The 24,070-nt window shown below is 40.9% G+C and overlaps 2 protein-coding genes across 8 annotated transcripts in view; one reads left to right on the plus strand and one right to left on the minus strand.

Annotated features, from left to right (window-relative positions):
• PSMD10 (proteasome 26S subunit, non-ATPase 10) overlaps nucleotides 1-22,843 on the plus strand; it is a 26,752-nt gene extending 3,909 nt beyond the window's left edge. For 2 of the 3 annotated variants that reach the window (XM_007060143.4, XM_043523001.1), the window contains exons 5-6: nucleotides 1,040-1,152; nucleotides 1,622-3,791. In XM_007060143.4, coding sequence (XP_007060205.3) covers nucleotides 1,040-1,152; nucleotides 1,622-1,665 — 157 coding nt within the window. In that variant the 3' untranslated portion in view covers nucleotides 1,666-3,791. Of the gene's footprint in view, nucleotides 1-1,039; nucleotides 1,153-1,621; nucleotides 3,792-22,552 lie in introns of those variants that run through there. The other variant, XR_006284049.1, reaches the window with a different exon arrangement.
• The window catches only part of VSIG1 (V-set and immunoglobulin domain containing 1), a 31,289-nt gene continuing 14,742 nt past the window's right edge, over nucleotides 7,524-24,070 (minus strand). For 3 of the 5 annotated variants that reach the window (XM_037908892.2, XM_027822517.3, XM_037908891.2), the window contains 5 exons: nucleotides 15,445-15,643; nucleotides 13,078-13,233; nucleotides 11,996-12,115; nucleotides 10,329-10,467; nucleotides 7,524-9,108 (listed from right to left, as the gene is read on the minus strand). In XM_037908892.2, the coding sequence (XP_037764820.1) occupies nucleotides 8,913-9,108; nucleotides 10,329-10,467; nucleotides 11,996-12,115; nucleotides 13,078-13,233; nucleotides 15,445-15,643 (810 nt within the window). In that variant the 3' untranslated portion in view covers nucleotides 7,524-8,912. The remainder of the gene's footprint in view (nucleotides 9,109-10,328; nucleotides 10,468-11,995; nucleotides 12,116-13,077; nucleotides 13,234-15,444; nucleotides 15,644-24,070) is intronic. The other 2 variants (XM_037908890.2, XM_043523000.1) reach the window with 1 other exon arrangement.

Here is a 24,070-nt window from a genome sequence, read left to right on the forward strand (position 1 = left end):
CCAGAGGCCATACTTCCATGCTGACAATGTTCAGTAAAAAAATAATGCAATCATTACATTTATGGGGGGAGAATTGTAAAGTTTCCTGCTGTTTTACCTGCATTCTGCCATATATTTCATTTTATAGCAGTTTCGGATGATGACCCAGCACATGTTCATTTTAAGAACACTTTCGCTGCAGATTTGACAAAATGCAAAGGAGGTACCCATGTGAAATTTCTAAAGACAGCTACAGCACTTGACCCAAGGTTTAAGAATCTGAAGTCTAAATCTAAAACTGCGATTAATCACACTTAATTGTTTTGAGTTAATCACGTGAGTTAACTGTGATTAATTGACAACCCTACTATTAAGCAAACAAGCAGAAGTTAAAGTCCAGTATTTGAAATGCATGTATCTAGGGCAATATCCATATGTAAACTCTTACAGTAAAATTTAAGTTGATGGCAAAACTAATATTTGACTAAAATATTAGTGAGGATTTCACTTCTATTGTTTAAGGAATAATTGCATTCTGTTTGCTATTGTTGTGCAATAATATCAGATTATATTTTTAAAAAAATCAATTGCCAATTTGCCAATGACAGATAAAAATGGTATAGTTGCTAATATGTATCTTTTTCCCATTTTTGATGAGGGATTTTTGACCAAACGCAGGCATCTCAATGCATGTGGAGGCTATTTGTGTGTGTGTGTGTTGTATAATTGAGGTTCAGATTTTGGAGCCTTTTTGACTTCCCAAAGCTGGCTGGCTGCCTCGGCGGGGCTACAATCTAGTGTTGAAATGATCTTGGGCTTGAGAAGACAGCAGCCTTGGGAAATACTCAAGCTGTCTAATGGCAGTGGAATGACTGGGAACAGGCTTTGAAGTCTATGTTCAGGTTTGGAATTGTGTGCTCTTTCCCCATATTCCTTTACCTCCTACTCCTGTGAAACATCCATGACACTTCAGTTGTGGCTATATATAAACTCCTTAGTGACTGGCACTTTAAACTTGGTAGATTTGGCAATAATCATGGGTTTCTTGTTCTTGTTACAGCCATTTAGCCTGTGATGAAGAGAGAGTGGATGAGGCAAAGCTGTTGGTGTCCCATGGTGCAAGTATTTACATTGAGAATAAAGAAGAAAAGACCCCACTGAAAGTGTCAAAAGGTGGTCTGGGAACTGTACTTAAAAGATTGGTGGAAGGCTAGCAGTGTTGGATGAGTTATGACTTGAATTCCATTCCTGATGCACACATTTAAGACTATTTTAATATTTATTAGCTTAATGGTAATGGCTTAAATGTTGTTATAATGTGCATATATAATGTATGTAGTGGTATATATCAGTACCCTTCAATTGTACCGCCAAGTGCACTTCTTCTAATTGCCTGTTAATTAAACCAGTCAGCACTTTTTAAGTATTTTTAGTATCCTGCAGTTTTGTTTCATGTAAAATTATTGTTACTCTTATAAATTGGAATTGGAAGAAACCTATTAGGTTCTCTTTTCTATTTTACAGGGCCTAGTGTGGGATTGTTTCTTTATAGTATATTTGTTCAGACCTGTTGCTTGAGCCATTTAAAATTAGGTTTGCTTTGGAAGCCCATTCCACAGTCTGATATTATTTTTTGTTACAGCTGGCCAGAAAATGGAATTGAAGTTCTGTGAAAAACTTCCATAGAACTACAATGTTTTAGGTGTTTCCAAAACAAAATATGCTTCTTGGAATCCCTGGCTGCCCACCCAGATGAGTTACCGAGGAGCTGGGGATCCCAGGACATACAGGCTGCTGGCTTCTCAGCAGCCCACCTGATGGGAATCGCAGGGAGCTTATTTTGGGACCTCTGGAAGCCAAAATTCAAGGTCAGTTTGCCTGGCAGGTTGCTGAGGAGCTGGGACTTCAGAAAACAGTCCTAAAAAAAAACATTCTATTGGAAAATTTCCAATCAGTTCTGCATCTTGTAAAGGAGCTGGTGTTTTATTTCCTTTTTCCTTCTTGGTATTCATATTACACAGTTGTTGTTTTCAGTTTAATCCAATTCGTATTTCACTTCAGACCATTCTAAACTATTCGTCTCCCTCCTTGTTATCTACACAACCATTTCAACTACTTCTAGAAGTTAATTCTATTTGCCACCCCTTTCATTCGTCAAACCCCCTTTTGGCATAGCTATGAATACTTCACTCTCAGTACGTCCTTATTGCCTGGTCTGTCTGGCCCTCTAGTCTGTGGTGTTCCCTTCAGTTTGTCAAACACTTCCTGGGTCTGAGATGCTCAAACTGTGTCTAGTAATGTACATGCAGACTCGCTAATGCCCCCTAAGAGACACTGTCATCTAATTACATTGCTTTCTGCTGGCCCCGTATGTCTCACTGCAAGCTTCCATCTAATTTTACTGTCTGCTATCATCATGTGCCTTTATTTAATATCCCAGCTTTTAAGAGGTGTTGTGCCCATTGAATATCTGTGTTCTGGATTTTTTCCTCAGATGTACTAGCTCAAATCTCATTGCAGTTCCTTTAGCTGTCAATGCTGGTGATTTGGTGCATCCCACTGTATAATATTATCTCTGACATTTAATGTGCGGTTTACCTTTTTAATATCAATAGTCCAGGGCACCCTTTATTTACCAGCAGCAACTTCTGCTTCCTTAGTTATAGGAAGATAAAACTGTTGTATGACTGAAAGATGTGGTGTTCATGGGCATGTACTGATTTTTGTACTAAGTCTCGTAGGTGATAATTGTAACAAAAGTTCCAAGCAGTACCCTGAGGTTGCATCCCTATAGTGAGAGTTATCACTTCACTTAGCTTTCTTTGAATTTTCCCTGCTGTGATTATGTGGCTGTAAAGCTCCTTCCAGCTGAACCTCCTCCTAGTCCCATGAACACTTATGAAATAAAACTGGTCTTTCTGGAAACCAGTTCTTCTGGAAAGTCCTCCTCTTCCTAGGAGGACCACAGCAGTGCACATTCATAACTTGGAGCTGAACTCTTCTGGAATAGGAACACTTCTCCGAGGTCAAACTGTCACCATTCCATTAATTCCTTGTCTCTTTTGTTTGGGGGGCAGAGGGGCCTCAGACTTAGCTGTGAGCTAGCTTTGACTCGGATGAAAAGAAGCTTTCATGGCAAGACAATTTCCAGTAATTTCATATGCCTAAATATGAACTTTCAGAGTAGTGGGAGAGTAGCGTATCCTCCTCACATTCTCCTTTTGTGGGGAGTCTGAGTTGCATAAAGTTATATTCATAGGCTATGAATAGATAGTACTTTTTACTGTGAATGAATTCCATGCTGTCCCCTCCCCTCTGGACCATTCTTTGTCAGAGGAGTAAACCAATGGAGTGATGTAGTCCTGTGGCCTTGTCTGCTAACCAAGCATTTGATGGCTTCCTCCTCCTCTCCTTGGCAGTGTCCTATGTCTTACGTTTGTGCTGATGAACACTGAATGGGTAATAGAAAACCTTTTTAAGTGACCAATACATTCAGTTTGTTGTTATTCCTGAACAGAGTTGACATTGCCCCTGCACTGCTTTAGGAAGCATATGATTAACATAATTCACTGATGGAAAAAGCATCTCAGTATTAGGGAAGCACAGAATTGAGAACACAGGACTTAGCAGCAAGGAACTGTTTAACAGATGACAGTGAGACTTCTTAGACACCCTTCCTCCCCCCCCCCCCCCCTCCTTTTCTGGTGGATTTTTTTGTTTGTTTGTTTGTGTGGGGTTAGGGTGCTTATGTAACAAAATTCTGTTGTGAACAATATAATAAAGTTTTGTAATGGCAAACTTTATTAAACTTATATGTAACAAAAGAATCTGTATCATTAGCTAAATCACTTATGCACATAAGTCAAATAAAAGAGCAAATCAGTAAGCTGAAATATTGCCAGAGCTGAGATGTGGGAGAGAGAGACTGCATGTAAATAGAATCAGTCTATCCTTCAGTTACAAGGAAAAGTCACAAAACCAGATAATAAAACTTTCACAATATGACTGCTTCTGTATAAGGGACTAAAGAGATTGCAGTTTCCTACCAACAATTGTAAAGCAAACCAGAAAATTGTATCTGAACACTTCATACAAAGTGATCTCCACACTAGAAAATAAAATGCAGTTTTAAATTTTCTCAGGAGAGAGTGGTAGGGTCCAAGCAAAACTTGTTCTTTAATAATAAGTTGTTGACATGCAAAACTGATTGATTGAGAGAGAAACCAATGATTTTGGCTAAGCTGCTTTTCAACCTGCATCTCTTAAATACTAAATTCCAGGAACTTTCTGAACTAAGGACTATAACCTTCGTTCTTTTGTCCTAACCCGTGTTGTCAGAGCTGTATAATATTACTGCAAAGGGTTATGATGGAGAGAAATATAGAATCAAACTAAATCAGAATGATTACGTATTCTAAATCATTGTATAGGTTGTGGTGGTGATAGGGTTAAGTATTAAAATGTCCAAGGTCTGAGCTTTCAGATCAGTAAAGTAATCTTTGGTTTGGGATTTATGTCAATAACGAAGTCTGTTACTCATCTCTAAGTATGAGTACCTTGCTGCAAGGAGTGAAATTCTACTCTAATGCCCCTATTGCTGTTGTAGAGAGAGGAGTGAAGCCAGTGTGTCATCAAAACTGTGCAGCTCCTATGGGGAGATAGGATACAGAAGGGAACAGAGAGAGTAGCTTTATATTGCTTTCTCCCTGGCAGTATTTCCAACAGGTGCTTAATGCTGCTCATTGCAACAACTACCTTGCAGCCCCTGTGTGGGGACAAGGGTGAAAATAGAGAACCAAGCATAGCATGACTTGTGCGTCAGCCATGCTACTAGGGGAGAGGGGAATACTACGGCAATCCTGAGCTGTAAAGGGGTGGGGATGGAATTCTGTATGGCTACTTGGGATCTATTCAGGTCAAAGACATTGCTGCATTCCTGTCTGTCAGCCTATGAATCCTGCTTTTGCCAGGAGATAATGGCTAAGAGACATTGTGTGACTTTTTATATGGAGCTTCCCTAGTGTGACGAAGTGGGAGTTGTCTGTAATAATTTTATGAATCCTAGGCATGCCTCAGTTTCCCTCTGTACATTGCATTGCTACCCAGTAGGTGCAAAGGGGTTAACCCTGCTCTGAAACAACACAGGAGTTGTCAGGGGTAGGGGAGCAGGGAAAGAATAGTCACTTTTTTTAAAACTGTCTTGATCTGACCCAAATCAACAGAGGGACTGGAAGAAGGGGGCTTTTGGAGGGACTCAATTGGACAGACCAGAGAGGGCTCATCAGGGCACTAGTTTGACTAGGATAGACTATTGCTTAACTCCTGCCTCTGTGTGCTAACATAAGGACTTTCAGATTCTGTGTGCCAGGTGATAATAAACTGTTACCTTGTTTGAAAAGGCTCCCTGTGTTGCTGTGAGCATTGTGTCTTGAAGGGGCCGGCACAAGCCTCCCACCGGACTCTGGCTTGGTTGGATTTGCTGCAGGGAGCCAAGGAGAAAGACAGGGATTGCTGGTGCTGAGTCATGGAGGCCATGGACCTGCCTGTTTGGAACTGTGTAGGTCCCTGGGGCCTGGCCCATTAAAGGGGTCACTCCCTGGAGACTGGTTACAGGCTGGGGCATAGACCAGACCCTGTGACTCCATGGCACCTAATAATGTTCCCCCATCTCCCCGGAGAAGATAGTTGGGTCACACAAGAAAAAATGTCTACCGCATCAGAGCAAAGTTCTGAAAAATAGCCTCCACCACTCATGCAGCTCTTCATGGGTTTCTGTGCTGTACAAACACGATTGATTATTTTTTATTTAATTTGCCAAGATGTTCAAGGAAAGCAAAAGCACAGTTATAATCCTACATCATCATAACCCATATGTTTGAAGCCAGCTCAGTTGCAGTCATATCTGGATGCATCCCAAAATGGTAAGAAACATATCAACCTCCCTTAGTAAAAATACACCCACGTAAACTTACTTTGTCTGAAAAACCTCCCCCACTTCCCCTCCCCCAAAGTCAATCTAGCATTCTGATGAGGTGCATTAGAAAAGCTGATGTTAGGAAGTTAGCTTTTTATATTTGCTGAGAACTGCTGTCGCACACTTCATTTGCAATTGGTTTTACGTAGACTGCAGATCCCATTCATATTCAGCAAATGTGTGACTAGTGGTAGTTCCATGAATATTGAAATGACCTATATTATTGCAGAAATCATAGTAACCTCTTCTCGTTATAAGGCCTTGTAACTTAATTTACTAAGCTATATTAAGGAAAAAAAGCAAAGAGATCAGGTGAAGAAAACCAAGAAGAGATGTTAATCTATACGATTACACAATATGCTTATAAAAATGAAGACCATGATATTTTATAGTGCCAGAGGACAGTAGGTAGTTTTTTTAAATGTCCATATCAAACCTGAAGACATGAGAAAATCAATTAAAAACAAACAAAAAAAAATGTAACTATAAACAAGGTCACTGATAAAATCACTTGTATTTTGCATGCTAGGAGGAGCAAAATGCTACATAGGGCTTGCCTATTACAGTGGAAACATTTTTACTAATAAAGTTTATACTGTTGTTAGCTAGGTAGAGGGCTCCCTCTGTCTGGCATTCACTTGAAATATTTCAGAGTAACAGCCGTGTTAGTCTGTATTCGTAAAAAGAAAAGGAGTACTTGTGGCACCTTAGAGACTAACCAGTTTATTTGAGCATGAGCTTTCGTGAGCTACAGCTCACTTCATCGGATGCATAGCATATCGTGGAAACTGCAGAAGACATTATATACACACAGAGACCATGAAACAAAACTTCCTCCCACCTCACTCCCCCGCTGGCAACAGCTTATCTAAAGTGATCCTCAAGTAGAGCCATTTCCAGCACAAATCCAGGTTTTCTCACCCTTTCCCCCCCCCCACACACACACATACAAATTCACTCTCCTGCTGGCAGCAGCCCATCCCCCTTTGAAACCCCTCTTTATAATGCGCATGATAATCAAGGTGGGTCACCTCCAGCACTAATCCAGGTTTTCTCACCACCACCCCCCCCACACACCCCCCCCCTTTTTTCCAAAAACCACACACACAAACTCATTCTCCTGCTGGCAACAGCTCATCTTACAATGTGAGAAGGGGGGGGGGTGTGGGGGGGGGGTGGTGAGAAAACCTGGATTAGTGCTGGAGGTGACCCACCTTGATTATCATGCGCATTATAAAGAGGGGTTTCAAAGGGGGATGGGCTGTTGCCAGCAGGAGAGTGAATTTGTATGTGTGTGTGGGGGGGGGGGGGGGGGGGGGAGGGGTGAGAAAACCTGGATTTGTGCTGGAAATGGCTCTACTTGAGGATCACTTTAGATAAGCTGTTGCCAGCGGGGGAGTGAGGTGGGAGGAAGTTTTGTTTCATGGTCTCTGTGTGTATATAATGTCTTCTGCAGTTTCCACGATATGCTATGCATCCGATGAAGTGAGCTGTAGCTCACGAAAGCTCATGCTCAAATAAACTGGTTAGTCTCTAAGGTGCCACAAGTACTCCTTTTTTTTTGAAATATTTCGTTAGCAAACATTTTTTCACCTGTGGTGAGGAATGACATATAATCAATGAGCAGCTTGTACTGCCTCATTACTTTTTTTTCCTAGTGAGATTGTTTAGTACTGTAGTTTTTGTCATATTCACAAGGCAACTTCAATAAGATTACCAAAAATTTCAGGTAACCTCATAATGATCATGGAATTTAAGGACCCAAACCTGCAATCTTTGCTCAGGCAAAATGTCCATTAAAATTAACGGGAGTTTTGCCTGCTGAGACAGCTCTGAGTAATGACTTGAGATTTGGCTCAGACATTTTAGATATTTGGGCTTGGGTACCTGCTAGGGTGAAATCCTGGCACTGTTGACTTCACTGGAGATTTTGCCATTGACTTCAGCAAGTTCAGGATTTGACCCCTATAATCTAGTCCAATCAATTTTCAACTGAGGCAACAAAACTGAAAAATGTGGCCGAGTACATTGTACAACGGTATGTGGAATTTGCGTCTGTATGTATAAAGTGAACTCACTAGAGTATAGCAAAGTGATAGATATGGAATTTCATAAATAATGTTAGTTGGCCAAAACGGAACCCTCTTTTATAGTACAGATCATAATTAGCACCTTATCAGTCTGAATTTCTGAGTTTGCCTCAAATGTTGATACCCTCTTGTTTTGGTTAATGAGCCATTCATACAGACTCTGATCATCAGTGATAACTGAACTCAGGAACTTCAGCAACATTCCTACCAAACCATTCTTTAGTTAAAGGTGTAACTGCATTAGCTGCGAGTGAGAGGCAGGCTGTTTCTGTTGCTGGGGATGGCTACTAGAGGCAGATACGAACACATGCTCTAAGAGTCTGCTCCTGTACCTGTTGAAGTCAGTGGCCAAACTCCCATTGATTTCCAAGGTGCGGGATCAGGTTCTTAGACACTGTAACGTATTTGCTAAGAGAGTCGTCCTGTGTCATTCTCAGCACATGCAACACTTCAGATTGGCTGGCAATGACTGTTTTCTTTCAGAAAAGGGACTCCTGTGTTTACAGGCCATCACATAACTTCACCAGCAGCCAAGAAGAAAGCTCCAGTGTTGTCTGTCTTTCCAAACCCATTTAAAATTAATATTCTCAAATGGGTTGGATAAATGGAGACATTAGCTATGCTGTCATTCATATTTGGTACACAGTCATAGCTAGATAGTTAATAAGTGCAATAACAAAATTGAAAAATGAGGCCAGGATATGCGTACTTCTGGGATGGTTGAAGGCATGCCCTTCAAACTCCTGCCTTGTGATTAATACCACAAATGCAGGTGTGTGGGTTATAACCACACTCCTTCCTGCGTTAATTCAATACCAACATTTTTGAAGATGGGGTCCATAGCAGATAAGGAAATTGCAGTAGAATTTTTAGGCTCTTGCTTGTGTCTCCACTCCTTGCATCTCATCATTTTCAGGCACTCCAGAGGCAGCAACTTCCTTAGAAGTAGAGTATTCACTGGCTGCATTAGCTTCTCTGCTTGGTGTAGCTGTGGCAACAGACTCATTTTCTTGGGTGGGTATATTAACATATTCGACATTTGCCTGTTGTTTCTGAGACATTGGTCTACAGGAAAGCAAGATGAGGGTTAGACTAATTAATAACAAATTGAAATCCTCCCTATACTAGAGCCTCCCAAAAGGAACATCTTAGAAAACCCTGACCTAATGGCTATAGTATGATTTATTATATTACACACTAGCACCTAGAGCTCCCCATTGTATATAAAAGTATTATGATACAATGGCTGGAAGTTAAAGCTACACAAACTCTAATTAGACAGACTCCCAAGGGAAGTGGGAGATTCTTCATATCCTGAAGTCTTCACATCAGATCAAGGCTGGATGCTTTTCTGGAAGATATGCTTTAGTCAAGCACTTGGGCCCAGATTCACAAAGTCACTTAGGCACCTAAAACCCAGTTTTAGGCTGCACTGTGATCCACAACACTCAGACTTGGCTGCTGCCTAACCCTGTAGGCACTTAAACCTACTGGGCACCTTAATTTTCATGATAAAAGTTCCCCTAGGCATCTAAGTCTCTGCTTCTGGACATGCACACTGCTGCCTCACTCTAGGAGTCCAGATGCCTGTCTCCTGCATGAGCCTCAGCCTGGTCCACGAATGGGAGGAAAACAGGTAGAGGAGCACCTCTCTGGCCTGCAGGGTGTGATCTGGTAGGCATGCTCAGAGGCCTCCTACTGGATCAGTTTCCATTCACAATTCAGTTGGAGGGGGTGGTGATGCCACCCACCTTATAACTTTTAGCCAGTGCTTAGAGCATTCACTTGGGATATGGGAGACCCAGGTTCAATATCCACCTCTGCCTCAGAGAGGAAAAAGATTTGAATAGGGTTTCCTACATCTCTCAGGAAAGTGCTCTAGCCACTGAGCTATGGGATATTTTGATGTGGGACTCCCTCAGTCTCTCCTGTTGAAGCTATAATGAGAGAGACAAGGTGGGTGAGGTATTAGCTGCATTATTGTCAGGTTTTTAAACAGGAGGGAGAAGAAAAAGAATAGAATAATACCTCACCCACCTTGTCTCTCTGATATCCTGGGATCAACATAGGTACACCAACACTGCAAGAAGCTATAAATAACAGTTTCAAAGTCAGACAAAAATAAATAGTCTTACTTTGTAAATGTTATTGCGCCATATTTGACTTAGTTCCAAAGAAACGTTTGCGGTAGAGTAGTTTTGGTTTTGGATCCATCTTGACCATCTCTATTGAGGGGGTTGGTCAGGAAATGTTTGTCTTACAATCAAGCAAACAAAAATTCTTACTGCATTTCACTATTTGCTGCTTTCTCTTTTGTCTCCTTTTTCTTCTCCCTCTTGGTTAAAAACCAGACAATAATGCAGATAACAACTGCTCCCAGAATTGCTCCAATTAATGCTCCAGCAATGAGACCACCTTCTGAATCTGGAAAAATATGTGCACAGTGTTAATTTTAAAAAGCCACCAATATAGAGATAATCCCATTGAAGGGGTACCAGATGGAAAGAAGATATTGGGCTCAAAGAGCTGAGAACTAAAATCCATGCTTTCAGGAAAGGGGGAGTCAGGCTTTCACTATTCTTTGCCTCCCAGCTTCTTGCTAGGTGGCACTATATTGCTAGCTGTTCTCTACCCAAGCAGACGGAGAGAGAAGTGGGAGGCTCAACAAACCTAAATAATCCATTCCCCACTTTTATGACTGGCTACAGGAGAGAGAAGATATTTGCTGTTCGACAATATGGAGGGCTGTTTGGCTCTTCAACCCTTGCAAACAAGATTTTAATTCTGGATAGCCTCTATCTCCCATTTTCTGTTGAGATATAAAATGAAAGCCCTGCCTATCTATGATCACTAAGGATCCTAGGTCATTTTCATGGGTGTTAGCCTTGGTGTCCTATCCAGGTTCCAGTTCACATCGTTACAGTCTACCTACCAACATCTCTCTGGTAGTTTCATTTGAGCAAGGCAATTTTTTTATTGTACAGACCACTTAAGAGAGAAATTATCTCAAGGACCCACCCCAAGCCCCTATTGCTCCATTCTCAGAACATTTAATTCTACTGACTAACAGGAAAGATCACACAGAGCTCTGATAGGCCACAGGCTGAGAACAATAGGGGTAAGGTACTCTTCTTTCTTTCCAGCCTAATGTTGCACTATTGAACAGCTGCAACACTCCACTCCATAGACTGGAGCATTTCAATGGTGTTTGTAAAGTGTTCTAGGCCCCATTGGGATTGTGAGCTTGAAGTCAATAGACCTAAGGCCTGGATCTGGTTGCTCAAAGCCAATTAGAGACTCGTGTTTAGATCCAGAGGTCCAAGTTTCAATCCCCACTGCTGACAAACTACCCAGGGATGGAGAATTACAAAGTGGCGATCCATGCAGAGATTTGAAACGGGTGGATCTCCCTAGATAGGAGGTGTGTATAACTCAGGATGCTTACTCAGTGTTGATCTGTGTCCCCCTCTACTGGCTGAACCACATAAAGGTTTGTGAGGCTGCTACAGCCTTCCATCTAACAGAGCTAGGTCTATCAGTTAACTCATACTGTAGAAGCTCGTGGTTATAGATCCAGAGGTTCTGCATTCAAATCCCTGCTGCTGACAACCCAGTCCAGGGTGTGGTGTTATATTGGCATTTGTATAGTGTATTAGCTATTTAAAGTAGTTTAGGAACATTAACTAATTAAGCCTCACAACGCTCCTGTGAGATATGTTGCTAAGTATACATTAGTATGTCCATTTTACAGGAGGAAGATGGAGGCAGAGAGGTTAAATGACTTTCCCAAAGCCACGCAAGGCCCAGTTGAGTTGAGAACTGAGGACCTCCTGACCACCAACCCAATTCTTATTCCAAAACAATCTACCTTTAAAAAAATGTTAACTCTTTTTGTCGTTCTGATTATGCTGTATGTAAAGCATATTTTATTCCATTCATATGGTGAACTCACGTGCTGCAGACAAGTCAACTTCACAGCTGCTGTTTCCAAGGCTGTTACTAGCTGTGCACCGGTAGTATCCAGTTTCAAAGGTTGTGAGATTACCAATAATGAAAAGCCCAGTTTTTGTATCTGTGACAAATGGAAAACATATGAACATGCATGTTTATATACTATATGGGTAATTACTTGTATTTACTGAATAAGAATCATGATTAGTACAAGGCATGGGAGGTTGTATTGTAAATTTTGCAGCATTTAAATAAAGGGATTTCCTTAAAAACAAATCTATTTAGAACCATTTATCTTCTTTGAAAACAATTGTTCCAACATTTTACAGAGAACTCTGCAGCATCACATTAAGTGTATGAGAACCAGGTCCCCTATCCTGCAAACACAGAAGGATGTAATTTTACTCATTTGGGTAATACCATTGAAGCCAATGGGATCTCTGCAGGTGTAAAGTTATGCACATGCTTAAGTGTTTTCACAATGGGGGCTGTCATAAATATAAAGGGAAGGCTAACCACCTTTAAATCCCTCCTGGCCAGAGGAAAAACCCTTTCACCTGTAAAGGGTTAAGAAGCTAAGATAACCTCAGTGGCACCTGACCAAAATGACCAATGAGGAAACAAGATACTCTCTGTCTGTGTGATGCAGGGGCCTAGAAAACAAAACTACAATTTGAGTTCCACTGAGTATAAGTTTAGTATAAATTTGTATCTCACTCACTCCAAGGTGAGTGAGATTACCAAAAAAAAAAAAAAAAATCAGTAAATTAGATTGTTGTAGTTCTTTTCATTTTAATGCGCTGAGGTGTCAGTATCACAGGTAGGAATTTTTTTTTTTTTACATAATTATCTTCTCTGAGGCCAGCAGCATTATATATTGTAAAATCAACAAAACCAGGCTAATGATTTATGTAATGGCTGGTAGTAAGTTTTGATAGGTAAAAATAAATTCAATCCACATTATTGCACACAAAGGGGGGAAATGCATTCTTTTCTATATTGACTAGAATATTGACGGCATGGTTCAAGCCATCACACTCTAGGTCTTGCACGTTACACACTAGTACTGAGGAAGTTACTCACTGAGTTGTTCTGTCATGGGTTTGAGGGTCTCCCCTGATACTCTATACCACTGGTATGTAGGCACAGGCATCCCTTCTTCAGAATAGCAGGAGAGAGAGACAAGGTGGCCTGTCTCAGGGGTTCCCCGTAAGCTACAGTGAGGCTGCGAAGGTTTGACTGTAAAATAACAGCAGGAAAAATAGTTAGACCATGGGTACAAATTCTGGGCCAAAATCTTGCTAGACCAAATTCTACTTTGTTACACTGGTGTAAATAATCTATTGACTTTGGTGATGTTGTTTTAGATTTCCACCAGTATAACAGATCAGATCCTGGCCCAGTAGTCTGACCACAATCTCTCCCCCATAGACATGAGCAGCAATAAAGAAAAGTGAACAGTCAGGGGAAAACTCGTACTGCCTTTCATGGTGTTTATCCTACTAAATACTTTTATAAAGGCTGTAAGGTATTACTTCTTGATGGAAAAGACTATCAGTTAGTTCAATTATATTACGACCGTCACTTTTCATCCCAGTCAAATCACTTTCTGTCTCATGGGATTGTAATTTATGGTGTAAGTGGGTCTATTCCATATGAGTGCAAAGATCTATAGCCTGATTCTTCACTGCTTGGCACCTGTAAAGTCATTGACACCTGTGCAAAATGCTACCTTTCTGTTTTGGTACTCAGTCATATCCTACTCTGAACTACACCTGTTTTGTTTTTAATTTCCTGTGTTTGCTTGCTCGTGTCACCCATTTAACACAATTTAAACATATTGTTGTGGGCCTCTTCTGTAACTCCACTGCAGTGGGATTACACCAGTGATTAATCTGGCCCAGTTTTTGTCTGTATAAGGACAAGCAGTGATGCTTGCTTTTCTAGGGAAAATGACAATCCCATTTTTCAAGCTTTGAGTCAAACTCATATATGCTCTTGTTTATTATTCTGCTGCAGAGTAACTGCTGCTTGGTTTGTTTTTTAGGATGGTTTTAATATCTGTGCTTTGAAAATTTGTTTCTTCCAGTGGATTTATCTCCGTTTGCCTTTAATTGTCTCTTCTGTATAGACAAATGATACAGTTGGAGCTATTTTCACATATGCAGTGACTTTTCACTCTAATCAACTATCCAGAGAGTATGTGGATAGTTGTTAGATGGGGTTAGTATTAACATTTATCTTGTTAGCAAGTAAAATTTTTCTTCTCTCATTGCTTTTCATACTTGTTCAACTATCTGTTCAGGGTTGACCTATTGCTTTCTTTCAGCTGATGTGTACTCTGTACACACCACAGAACAGAGAGCTACATTGATTAGACTTTTTAATAGAGAGGCAGCATTTGGACTGTTTATGGAACCAGGACTTCTGGATTTTACTGCTGGCTCCACCAATGACTATCTGTGTGGCCTTAGGCAAGTTGCTATGGCCAGCATTTTCAGATGTGGGGGCCTAAAACTATATCAAAAAGTGGCCTGCTTTTCACAGCTGCTTTAGGCTTCCAAATTTTAAAATGTTGGGCTCCGCCTTAAAGCCTAAGCCAGCAACCCTAGCTCAGGTAATGTTTTCAGGGTGTGGTTGTGGTTCCCAACTAAAAGTGTGTTTTAATTACTACCCAGTGAAGCTGGGTAGTAACAGCTACCAAAGGGATGTATATTTCTCTGGCCATTATAATAGGTGGCTCTATAATGCAGCAAGGTTTACATGGAGGACTCCCATGGCGACTCAGATTTTACTGGCCATTAGGACAGGTGAGTGTAGTTATTAGTTGAGCAAAGGTTTCAGCATGAACATGTCACCCTGTTCACTAGGGGTGAGCAATGTTCCATAGGCAGTGTAGTCAGCAGTCCTTTCCATGATTGCTTCATCCAGGCCAGGACTAAGAGGGTGGGTCTACATGCAGCTGGGAGTGAACCTCCCGAAAGCCTGAAGTCCAGCCCAAGCCACAATGTCCATACGGACAGGTTTCAGACCATACTGCTATTTTTAGCATGCCATCTTGAGCCCCTCTGGCACGAATCTGTCTACCTGCTCTGAGAGGCTTACTCCCAGCTGCAGTGTAGACATACCCAGAGACCCTGTGTGCTCACATGAGGCAGCACGGGTGCTGTTTGTCTGGGAGGTGGAGAACACTACTGGCTCTGTCTGTGTCCAGCAGCCCAGAAAAAGAATCTTCTTTCTATCAGTTAAAATAAGTCCTGTTTCTTTACCATGATGGTTACTGCATCGCACAGCTCCAGGGGGCCCACTGCACTAACTGACCAAAAGATGCCAATGTTCGCATCCACTCCCCATTACATTATTCTCTTGGGTACCCTGTGGTGCATTTTTGAATCCCAATTCAACACTATGTGATAAAGCAACATGAAAACACAATGCAAAATAAATTACCCAGTACACTGACAGCCACTGATTTCTGGTTCCGTCCACTTGAATCTTGTGGGTTGAAAACTTCGCAGGTGTAGAACCCGGTATCCGACGGCTGCATGTTGGAGATTGTTATTGATGCATTTCCTTGGTTTGTTGTCCCATTTATTCTGTTCTTGAACTCTCCATACTCATAAGCCTGTCCATTCTGAAAATAATAGATCTGTGACACAAAACGGATCGTTAGTGAAGTGATCTAATTGCATTTTGTTTGATGTTGCTATGTCAAATACAAAGAAATTTCAAAAGAAGCAAAGCCATCTTATGCCCAATTCCCTGTAAAGAAACCTGTGATTAAAACCATGCTGTACCTTGCAATCTAAATTTCTAATCATATTCTTAGATGATAAGCTCCTCAGGGCAGGGACTGGGTCATTCTGGGTGTGTGTCTAGTAGCTAATATACTGTGGGAACTGCAGAAATAGAGTGGGATATTTGGGAAAGGCATATTTTCTTTACAAGAAACCAACTGCCAGGCAAGATTATGGACCATTATGTTACACACCTAAGTAATAAAGCTAAGTTACGTACAATTAACAGAAGGGCTAATTAGAGGGCAAATTATTTGTAATGTAACTGATAATACGTCCTGTTACAAGATTATCATGTATGGCCAGTACAAGATTATCATAAGAAATGGAATTGCCATTGCAAAGAAAAATGGATATTTGCAGGGTTAGTGAAAACTCTGCTTTCTAAATGAAAGTGTAAGCAAGCAGTAAAAGAGGTGAAGTGCATCTAATTAAAGATCGCTAAGACTGGCTAATGCAGAAAGGCAAAACACAAGGGTAAGCAAACCAGAGACCAGCTATGTTTGCAGTAAATGTGGAGGCAATCACAATACAGGGCAGAGGTGTCTACCACAAGCCATTGGAGTGCCATACATACAATAAAAGTACCAGACACGCAATCAAAACGTTTCCGTCCCCATCAGTGTCATGCAGGGGTGGGGCTATTCTCAGAGACGCTCAGGCAGGCCCCAGCTCTTTCCTTTTCCCAATATGCTGTAGGGAGGTACGTCAGGAGTAACTTCTCCATCTAATGGGAAATTATTGACATATTGGGCACATTGTGGGGATTTGCATCTGTCTTTCAAACATCCAGCATCTTCCCTCAAATAAGAGACTTACTGTTGTACATTCAGATGAGCTCTATTACCATTAGTAGTGTTACTCCTGATTTACAGCAATGTGAGAGCCAGAGTGGCTTCTACAGACTTATGGACTGAACTTGCTCCCATAAAAGTCTATAGCAAAACCTCCATTGATTCGAATGAAATGTAGAACTGGGCCCATTGTGGATGGTGGTGGTTTGAATCTTAGGCCTTCAGTCTATCTAGGACTACTGATATCTCAGACCCCATGGTGATGGGTTTGGTTTAGGAATGTAAAAAGTTCTGATAGACTAGTCACACTCAGCCCTGTTTAGTTCTTTTATAAAACAGTGTACTGAAAAATATCAACTTCTATGAAAGACATATTGAAACAGTTGCCATTTTTATCCAGAGTTTAACAATAATACTCCTGCATAACAGTGCTACAGCTTGGAATTTGTAGTGCTCTACTCTATTCCTACTTTGATAAATGCTGTCCCATGACTAATTGGCAATGTACAACTTGAGGGGCTCTTCTTGTAAACAATGTGCTCCAGGCATAATGAGCTGATCCATTGTTTTAGTGGGTCTTCCCATGGTAGTCAGCAATATTAATATGTCCAGCTGTGTTTACAGGATTGGGCCCTTAATTAGTATAGCATCTTTCATATCAACTGTGTTTCAGGAACAATGATACAATAATATTTGTCACTGCTGGACTGACAGTTGGTTTATTACGAGAGGTGGTTGAAAAGTGTGTGAGGGGAAGTTTCACAAATTTTGGTCAAGTTCCATTTGCTTCTGACTCATCAACATTTTATTTTGTCAAAGATTTCCAATCAGCTTTAGTTCATGCTATGAATTCCCACCCCCCAGACAATAAGCACAATTCCATTTGCCTTGCAGATCCGTAGATTGTATTTTGAAGAAAAAATAAACACTTGTGCACCCTGACGCAGTGTTGACTGAAGTCTTTAATCAATGTTATCTGGATGTCTTTGTTAGCTTAAGGCAAGCTACACCCCAAAACTGCCAAAGTACAGTTGGTTAATACAATGATAAGATTTTTCAATGAAGGTCAAAACCCAGGCCGTGTACCTGCTGTGCTATAGCAGCTACTGTATTCCCACAGCATGGCACTATCATAAATGCAACAACATCTTCATTCTAGCTATGAAGAGGGATAAAAACACATTAAGGGTGAAATCCTGGCCCCACTGAAGTCAGTGGGGGACAGGATTTTACCCTGAGGGTGTTTATTTTTCCCTCAGCATACATCTAGAACCTGTAGCATTGTCAGGCAGAGAACAGAACTCAAAATGTGAGTTAAAATAGACCACAGCTTTTCCTGTCATTGATTCTGCCAAACTTTACTCTCTCAACCATCCCAGGCAGGAATAACACTATGTACAATAACACTATGTTGGGGGAGTTATAGCTCAGTGGTTTGAGCATTAGCCTGCTAAACCCAGGGATGTGAATTCAATCCTTGAGGGGGCCATTTAGAGATCTGGGGCAAAAACTGGGGACTGGTCCTGCTTTGAGCAGGGGGTTGGACTAGATGACCTCCTGAGGTCCCTTCCAACCCGGATATTCTATGATAGAAAGCTTTGATGTTAAAGCAGCTGCAGGTGTGCCCCTTATCAGGAAGTTAATTGGGTAGGAGGTGAGCTCAAATGGGAGTATAGCTGGGGGAGAAGGGGTGGGTAGGGAGAAGAGAAAAGCGAGTGCTGAGCTCTGCATGCTATAATAAAGACAAGCTGAGCTTTGCTGATCTACACCTCAGTCTTTATTACCCACATAGGCCCAGATGCTCAAAGGTATTTAGGTGACTAAACACCTATGAAGATCTGGGCCATTATCTATGCAAATAATATTTTTCTTTGTTTCTATGGTTAACTGATGAGGTGAGCTGCGGTCACTAAGATTAATGCAGGAATTGTTTTATTGCAACAGACTAATGAGGCATCTAGTGTGACATTGAATAGCGGATGCTTCAGAGGTAGATTTTAAATGGTCATTATATACCTACGTTTGCAGTACTGTGTCATGGGAGGGGAAGTTCTTCCTGACTACACGTGTATCCCCTGAAGTATAAGCATTGACTGCTGCTCTTTCCTCTTAGCTAGTATACCTGTAGATGCACTTATTCATATATGTGAGATAAGAATTGAAAACTCTTTTCGATACATCTCTCTCTCCACAAACCACTGGTGCATATATCGTATAAATCATTCTGGCCTCTATTTTTGCTGCTTATTTAATGACTGTACTTGCTTAGAACCTACTACAGCTCCTCAAAATATATTTACAGGTCAAGGTTACAACAGAACACAGATACTTTTGACACATCTGCCTTGCAGTGTCACCCAATAGTGTCACCTCAGAAGAAAGGTGGAGCATGCATAAACTTGAATCTACTTTCATTCATACCTGTCTCACACCAGAGTCATGCCACTGAATTTGGAGTCTCTCTTGATTAACACCAATGTAACAGAGTAGGGTGTATATGGGGTGAGCTCAAAAGGTAGCACATCTGAGTAGCTGGCATGCTAAACCTATTGGGTAGCTAGCGGCAACAACTGCTAGTGAAAGGGCATGCTTGGCTCTCAAGTGTATGAAATCTCCTAAGGTGAAACCAGCAAACCAAGTTCCAAAGGATAATATTGGCAGAAACAGTACAGGAGCAAGCCAGTGGATAGCTCAGAGCACTGTTACAGTCAGATTACAATATGCTGGTCAACCACAAAGCCAAGGAGTTGTGGTTGAACACTTGGTGAATATTAGACCACACAAACCAAATGAAAAATGGAAAGAGAAACAAAAGTAGGCTGGCTTGGTTGTCGCCCAGACAAACCAGGGCTGTGTTCACTGCTCAGAAATTGAATTGGGGTGAAAAGGATGTGATCAGAACAAACATAGCTACATGCAGAACAGGGAATTACGTAATGGACTCAAAAGGAGAAGACATTTATCGGAACATGGAAAGTAAGAACATTATACCAGGCTGGAGCACCTTGCAGTAATAATGCATGAGTTGATAAGATATGAGTGGGAAATTGTCAGTCTACGCAAAATGAGATAGGAACGCAGAGGAGAATTCTACTACAATGAACACAGGATATTGACATTGGGAAGAGAAGATGGTGGACACTGGGACAAAGTCACATTGGTGCCAAAGCCAATGGCAAACCAGGCTCTTATGGCATTTAAGATGATATCTCCTTGTACGTTGAAGGCAAATCCTGTGCAGTCTCAATAGTACAAGTATATTCATTCACCTCAGCAGCACTCAGGAAGAAACTGACAAATTTTATAATAATCTATAGAAAGCAATACTAGTCGTTTCAAGACAGACATTAGTGGTGATACGAGATTTTAATCCGAAAGTAGGTTCGGCCTAGAATTCCTGGGCTGGAGCAGTGGTCAGATTTGGACTTGCTGAAGAAAATTAAAAAGAAGAGCTATTAAATTTCTGCCTAAGGAACAACCTGGTGATAACCAACAAGCTATTTCAGCAAATAAAGATGCAGAGGAAGTGGACGTGGATATTACCTGATGGGCAAATGAAGAACATGACAGAATTTATGTTTGTGACTCGCAGATAGAAATTGAGTGTGTTGTCGTGCCGATCATTTGTGGCTAATATCAGATTGGATCATAAATTAGTGCTGGCGTCAATAAGGTTGAGGTTGGGAGCAACCAAAAAAGTGCTGAGAGCTAAGAACTATCGCATGGACAAATTGAAGGAGCAAGATATCCAGAAAAACATGGTCTTTGGTGAACAGTGTAAACAAGCAGAATATGCAAAGCAAAACAAGAGAACAAAGCAAGATATATGAGTTGAAGATATCAGTGTGAAAGACAAATGTGGGAAAATAAGCAAAGAATAAGGAATGGAAAGAATATTTTGAAGAGCTGTTCAATTTGCAGAACACAGTAGATGAAAAGGTCCTGGAAAAGCTCTCCATTACAAATGAGGGAGAGCAGATGTTGGAATTCTTAGAAGTAAAGATCTCGATAGGAAATCTGAAAAAGAAAAAGGTGCCAGAAAGTGATGACATAACTGCTGGAGGCAGGTGAGGGACACATGATAAAGGTGATGTACAAGCTATTCAACAAGATTTACAAACAAGAGCAAGTGCTGAGTGAATAGGGGAAAGCTATAATAGTACCAATCTATTAAAAAGGAGATCAGAATGAGTGCAAGAACTACAGAGAAATCGATGTATTGAGAGTGCTGAGAAAAGCATTGCAGAGGAGACTAGAGAGATAGGTGGAAGTGATGATTGCAGAGGGAGAGACCAGATTAGACTAGGATGAAGTACAATAGATCAGCTATTTGTGATAAGACAGATATTGGAGAAGTGCACAGAACACAACCAAACCTGCTACAACACCTTTATAGACTTCAAACAGGCTTTTGGTAGCATTTGGTAGAAAGGGTTATGATAGGTTTTGAGAGTGTATGGCATCCCTGGGAAACTGATCAAGCTGATAGAAACATATAAAGCAAGTCGATAAGTGCAGTGGGAGTAGACAAGAAGCCCTTGCTAGTGCGAGTGTGTCTATCCAGACTGGGAGATTTGCCTTCAGCTATAGTGTAAACATACCTTAAGGGTCCTGCTTTTCTCTAAGAATCTGTGCTTTCCTACTTCTGCTAATGTTGATTCATATTTTACCACAATTAAGAATGTTTTACTGATGTTTAGAGGTAGACCTGTGTTGCAGAGTTAGGATCTGAATCCGGATCCTAATGCCCCCAAAGTTCAGGTGTTTGGATAAAGTGGTTTAGTACAGGCCTGTCTCTAGTATGAATGGGCCAACCTCATTTAAACTGGTGTACATTAATAACAGCAAATGTGTCACTCTAGACTTACCCCAATGTAACTGAGAACAGAATTTTGCCCAGTATTGTTTACTTTGAGAAGCTGTAGTTACAAAAGCAATAGCATGGGACATCATTCTCCTCTCACACTAATGTTACTCTATTGATTTTAATGGCGTTACTAGGATTTACAGCTCCATTAAGTCAATTGCATCAGCGTCTGTGAGATGAAAATGAGAAACATTGGGCCTAATCCACACTCACACTATTTTTACACCACTTCACTGGAATTACTCCTGATTTACACCAGCATAAGTGGAGCAGCAGACTCATTATGTTCAGTCAAAGTGCTTGAGTACCAAAAAAGACTAAATTCTGCTTTCAATTGACCTCAGAGCTACTTAGCGTTTGCATCAGTGTAAATGATGTCAGAAGTTGCCACACAGAATGCCAGATCAGTATAAGTTACTCTTCTCCTTTCTGTGCCCTCATTGTCACATCTTCCTCAGGAATAAGTCTTGAGTAACATGACCATGAGTTTCGCACACAGTTAATTCTCTGCAGTAAACATTAAAAATCGCTGCACGTGGCTGCAGTTTCAACAACGAAACTCCATTTGAAGTCAGTTGAGGTTGTGTGGCTAAGCCCCATATGATGTTCTGAAAAGCTAATCCGCCATGTTCCATCTTTGTAGCTAAATGAATACAGAGAAAATATTTTATGTATGCAGAAAAATCGGGGACAGGTGTCAACAGAGCCAAGAATATTTACTTTTTTTTTTTTTTAACAGATTTGAACAGACCCTTTCAGTTTTCTTATAGTAAAACATAAATGCATAAACTGTAGATCCTAAGGAAATGCACTCAGTTTTACTGCAGTTTCTCCCAGTCTCTCAGCAACTGTGTCATTTGTTTATCACTCTGAGGAAAGGTGATGAATATTGAAAAGACTAAGTAATGTGATTAATTAGAAACGATATTTTATTCCAGAGGTATGAGTGGACTTTGTACACAGGAAACTTCATTTAAAATGTAATTAATTTTAATTCAGTTAATAAGCTGTAACTTAATTGCTGATTTTAAACAAGTTCATTCAAAATGAGTACTTTATATTTTGTTTTAAAATGCTGTTTTTTAATGCTGTCCTTCCAGAGTTTTCATCTCTGCCCTACAAGAAGTCAAAATGTGAATGTTTACAAAACTTAATTTCACACTGTACATCAGAGCCTATCTAACCTTTGAGATCTTCCTTTGGTCTAGCACTGCTACCCTTTTAAATAGTGCGCGAGACCCATTTTGATGGTAAGTCTCTAATATGGCAAAGTTACCTGAAAGTAGAGCTGGTCCCCTCTTTTTTTTTTTCCTGTGAAATTTTTTGACACAAACAAACAGTTTATATTCCTATTAACTAAATCAATCAATAAAGCTACTACTTGTTCTGAATATATTTGTAAGAGTCTTGAGATAGATAAGAAAAAATAATGGCTTTTCAAAGAACTAAATCCAACTATATGATCAGGATGGAGTCTTCATAAAATTTCACCCTTCACGTGATAATCTCATGTACACATAATGCAGACCCAAAGCACCTGATTCAGATTTCATTTACCCTTGTGTTAATCAGGAACAACTGCAATGAAGGTGATGGAGTGACACCAGTGTAAAATCACTGTGAGAATCAGGCAGTGTGTGTGGGGAGGGGGGACAAGACATTATGCACGTTCCCTCCACTAAAAAAATATGGAATAGTTTGCTGGGGTGGCTGCAGGAGCACATGAAGCTCCCAGAGAAACAAAATGAAAGAACAAAACAGGCACATCAGTAACCTGCTGCATTTTTGTGGTGCATTTGCCCTGAGCCACAAAATGGCCAAAGGCCATTTTGCCCTGTTTTGGCAGGAAGTAGGAGCACTGTCTCCTTGTCCGTCACATCAGCTGCCACATAACAAACCTGGGATCACATTCCACTGATAAACCAGTAGGAGGTGTTCAAGAAAGCATGAATCTGAGGCCTTCCGTCTCTCTGATAGTCTTGGCCAATCAGATGAGTTGGAGTCCAAAGGTCCTTCCTGAAGCTGGCTGTTCCACATGGTGGTGCAATAGGTGCCTACAAGCTGGGCACCAACTTTTCCTGCATCATCTTGGTTTTAATTACTTTCATAAAAAGGAGAAAAGAAAACATGCTTAGTGGAGCCAGAGGAGACCACTGTGCATGCCCCTATACCATGCTCCAGTGGAACATTGGTCAGGTTTGATGAGCTGAATATGTGGGCGTTGGTGAAATGGCTTCTCTGTCAGTGAAACAAACACTGTGTTTGTGCTGCCTCTCATTGGAGGCTGGTTTGCTGATATGAGTGTCAGGTAGAAATGAAGCCTTTCCACTTTTCACATGAACAGATGCTTGTGGTGACTCATTTGTGAATCGACAAACTGACATATTTGTCACTCCTAGATGTATTTGTCACCTGTCCATTCCTGCATACACTGCTTCTGACAAACAGCCCTGGTTCTAGGAAAGCATCTGCCCGGCTGTAGAAGGGACTTCATTATCCAGCTCTCCAAACTCCACTCCACACAACTGAAGTCAACATTTTCCCTTCCCTGCTGAACAAAGTCAGTGGAGCTGGTGAAACTGAGAGAAGAATTTAGTGTTGTATGTTTTCAAGGCTGT

The sequence above is a fragment of the Chelonia mydas genome, chromosome 9 (genome assembly GCF_015237465.2).
Source record: "Chelonia mydas isolate rCheMyd1 chromosome 9, rCheMyd1.pri.v2, whole genome shotgun sequence".
NCBI classification, from domain to species: domain Eukaryota; kingdom Metazoa; phylum Chordata; order Testudines; family Cheloniidae; genus Chelonia; species Chelonia mydas.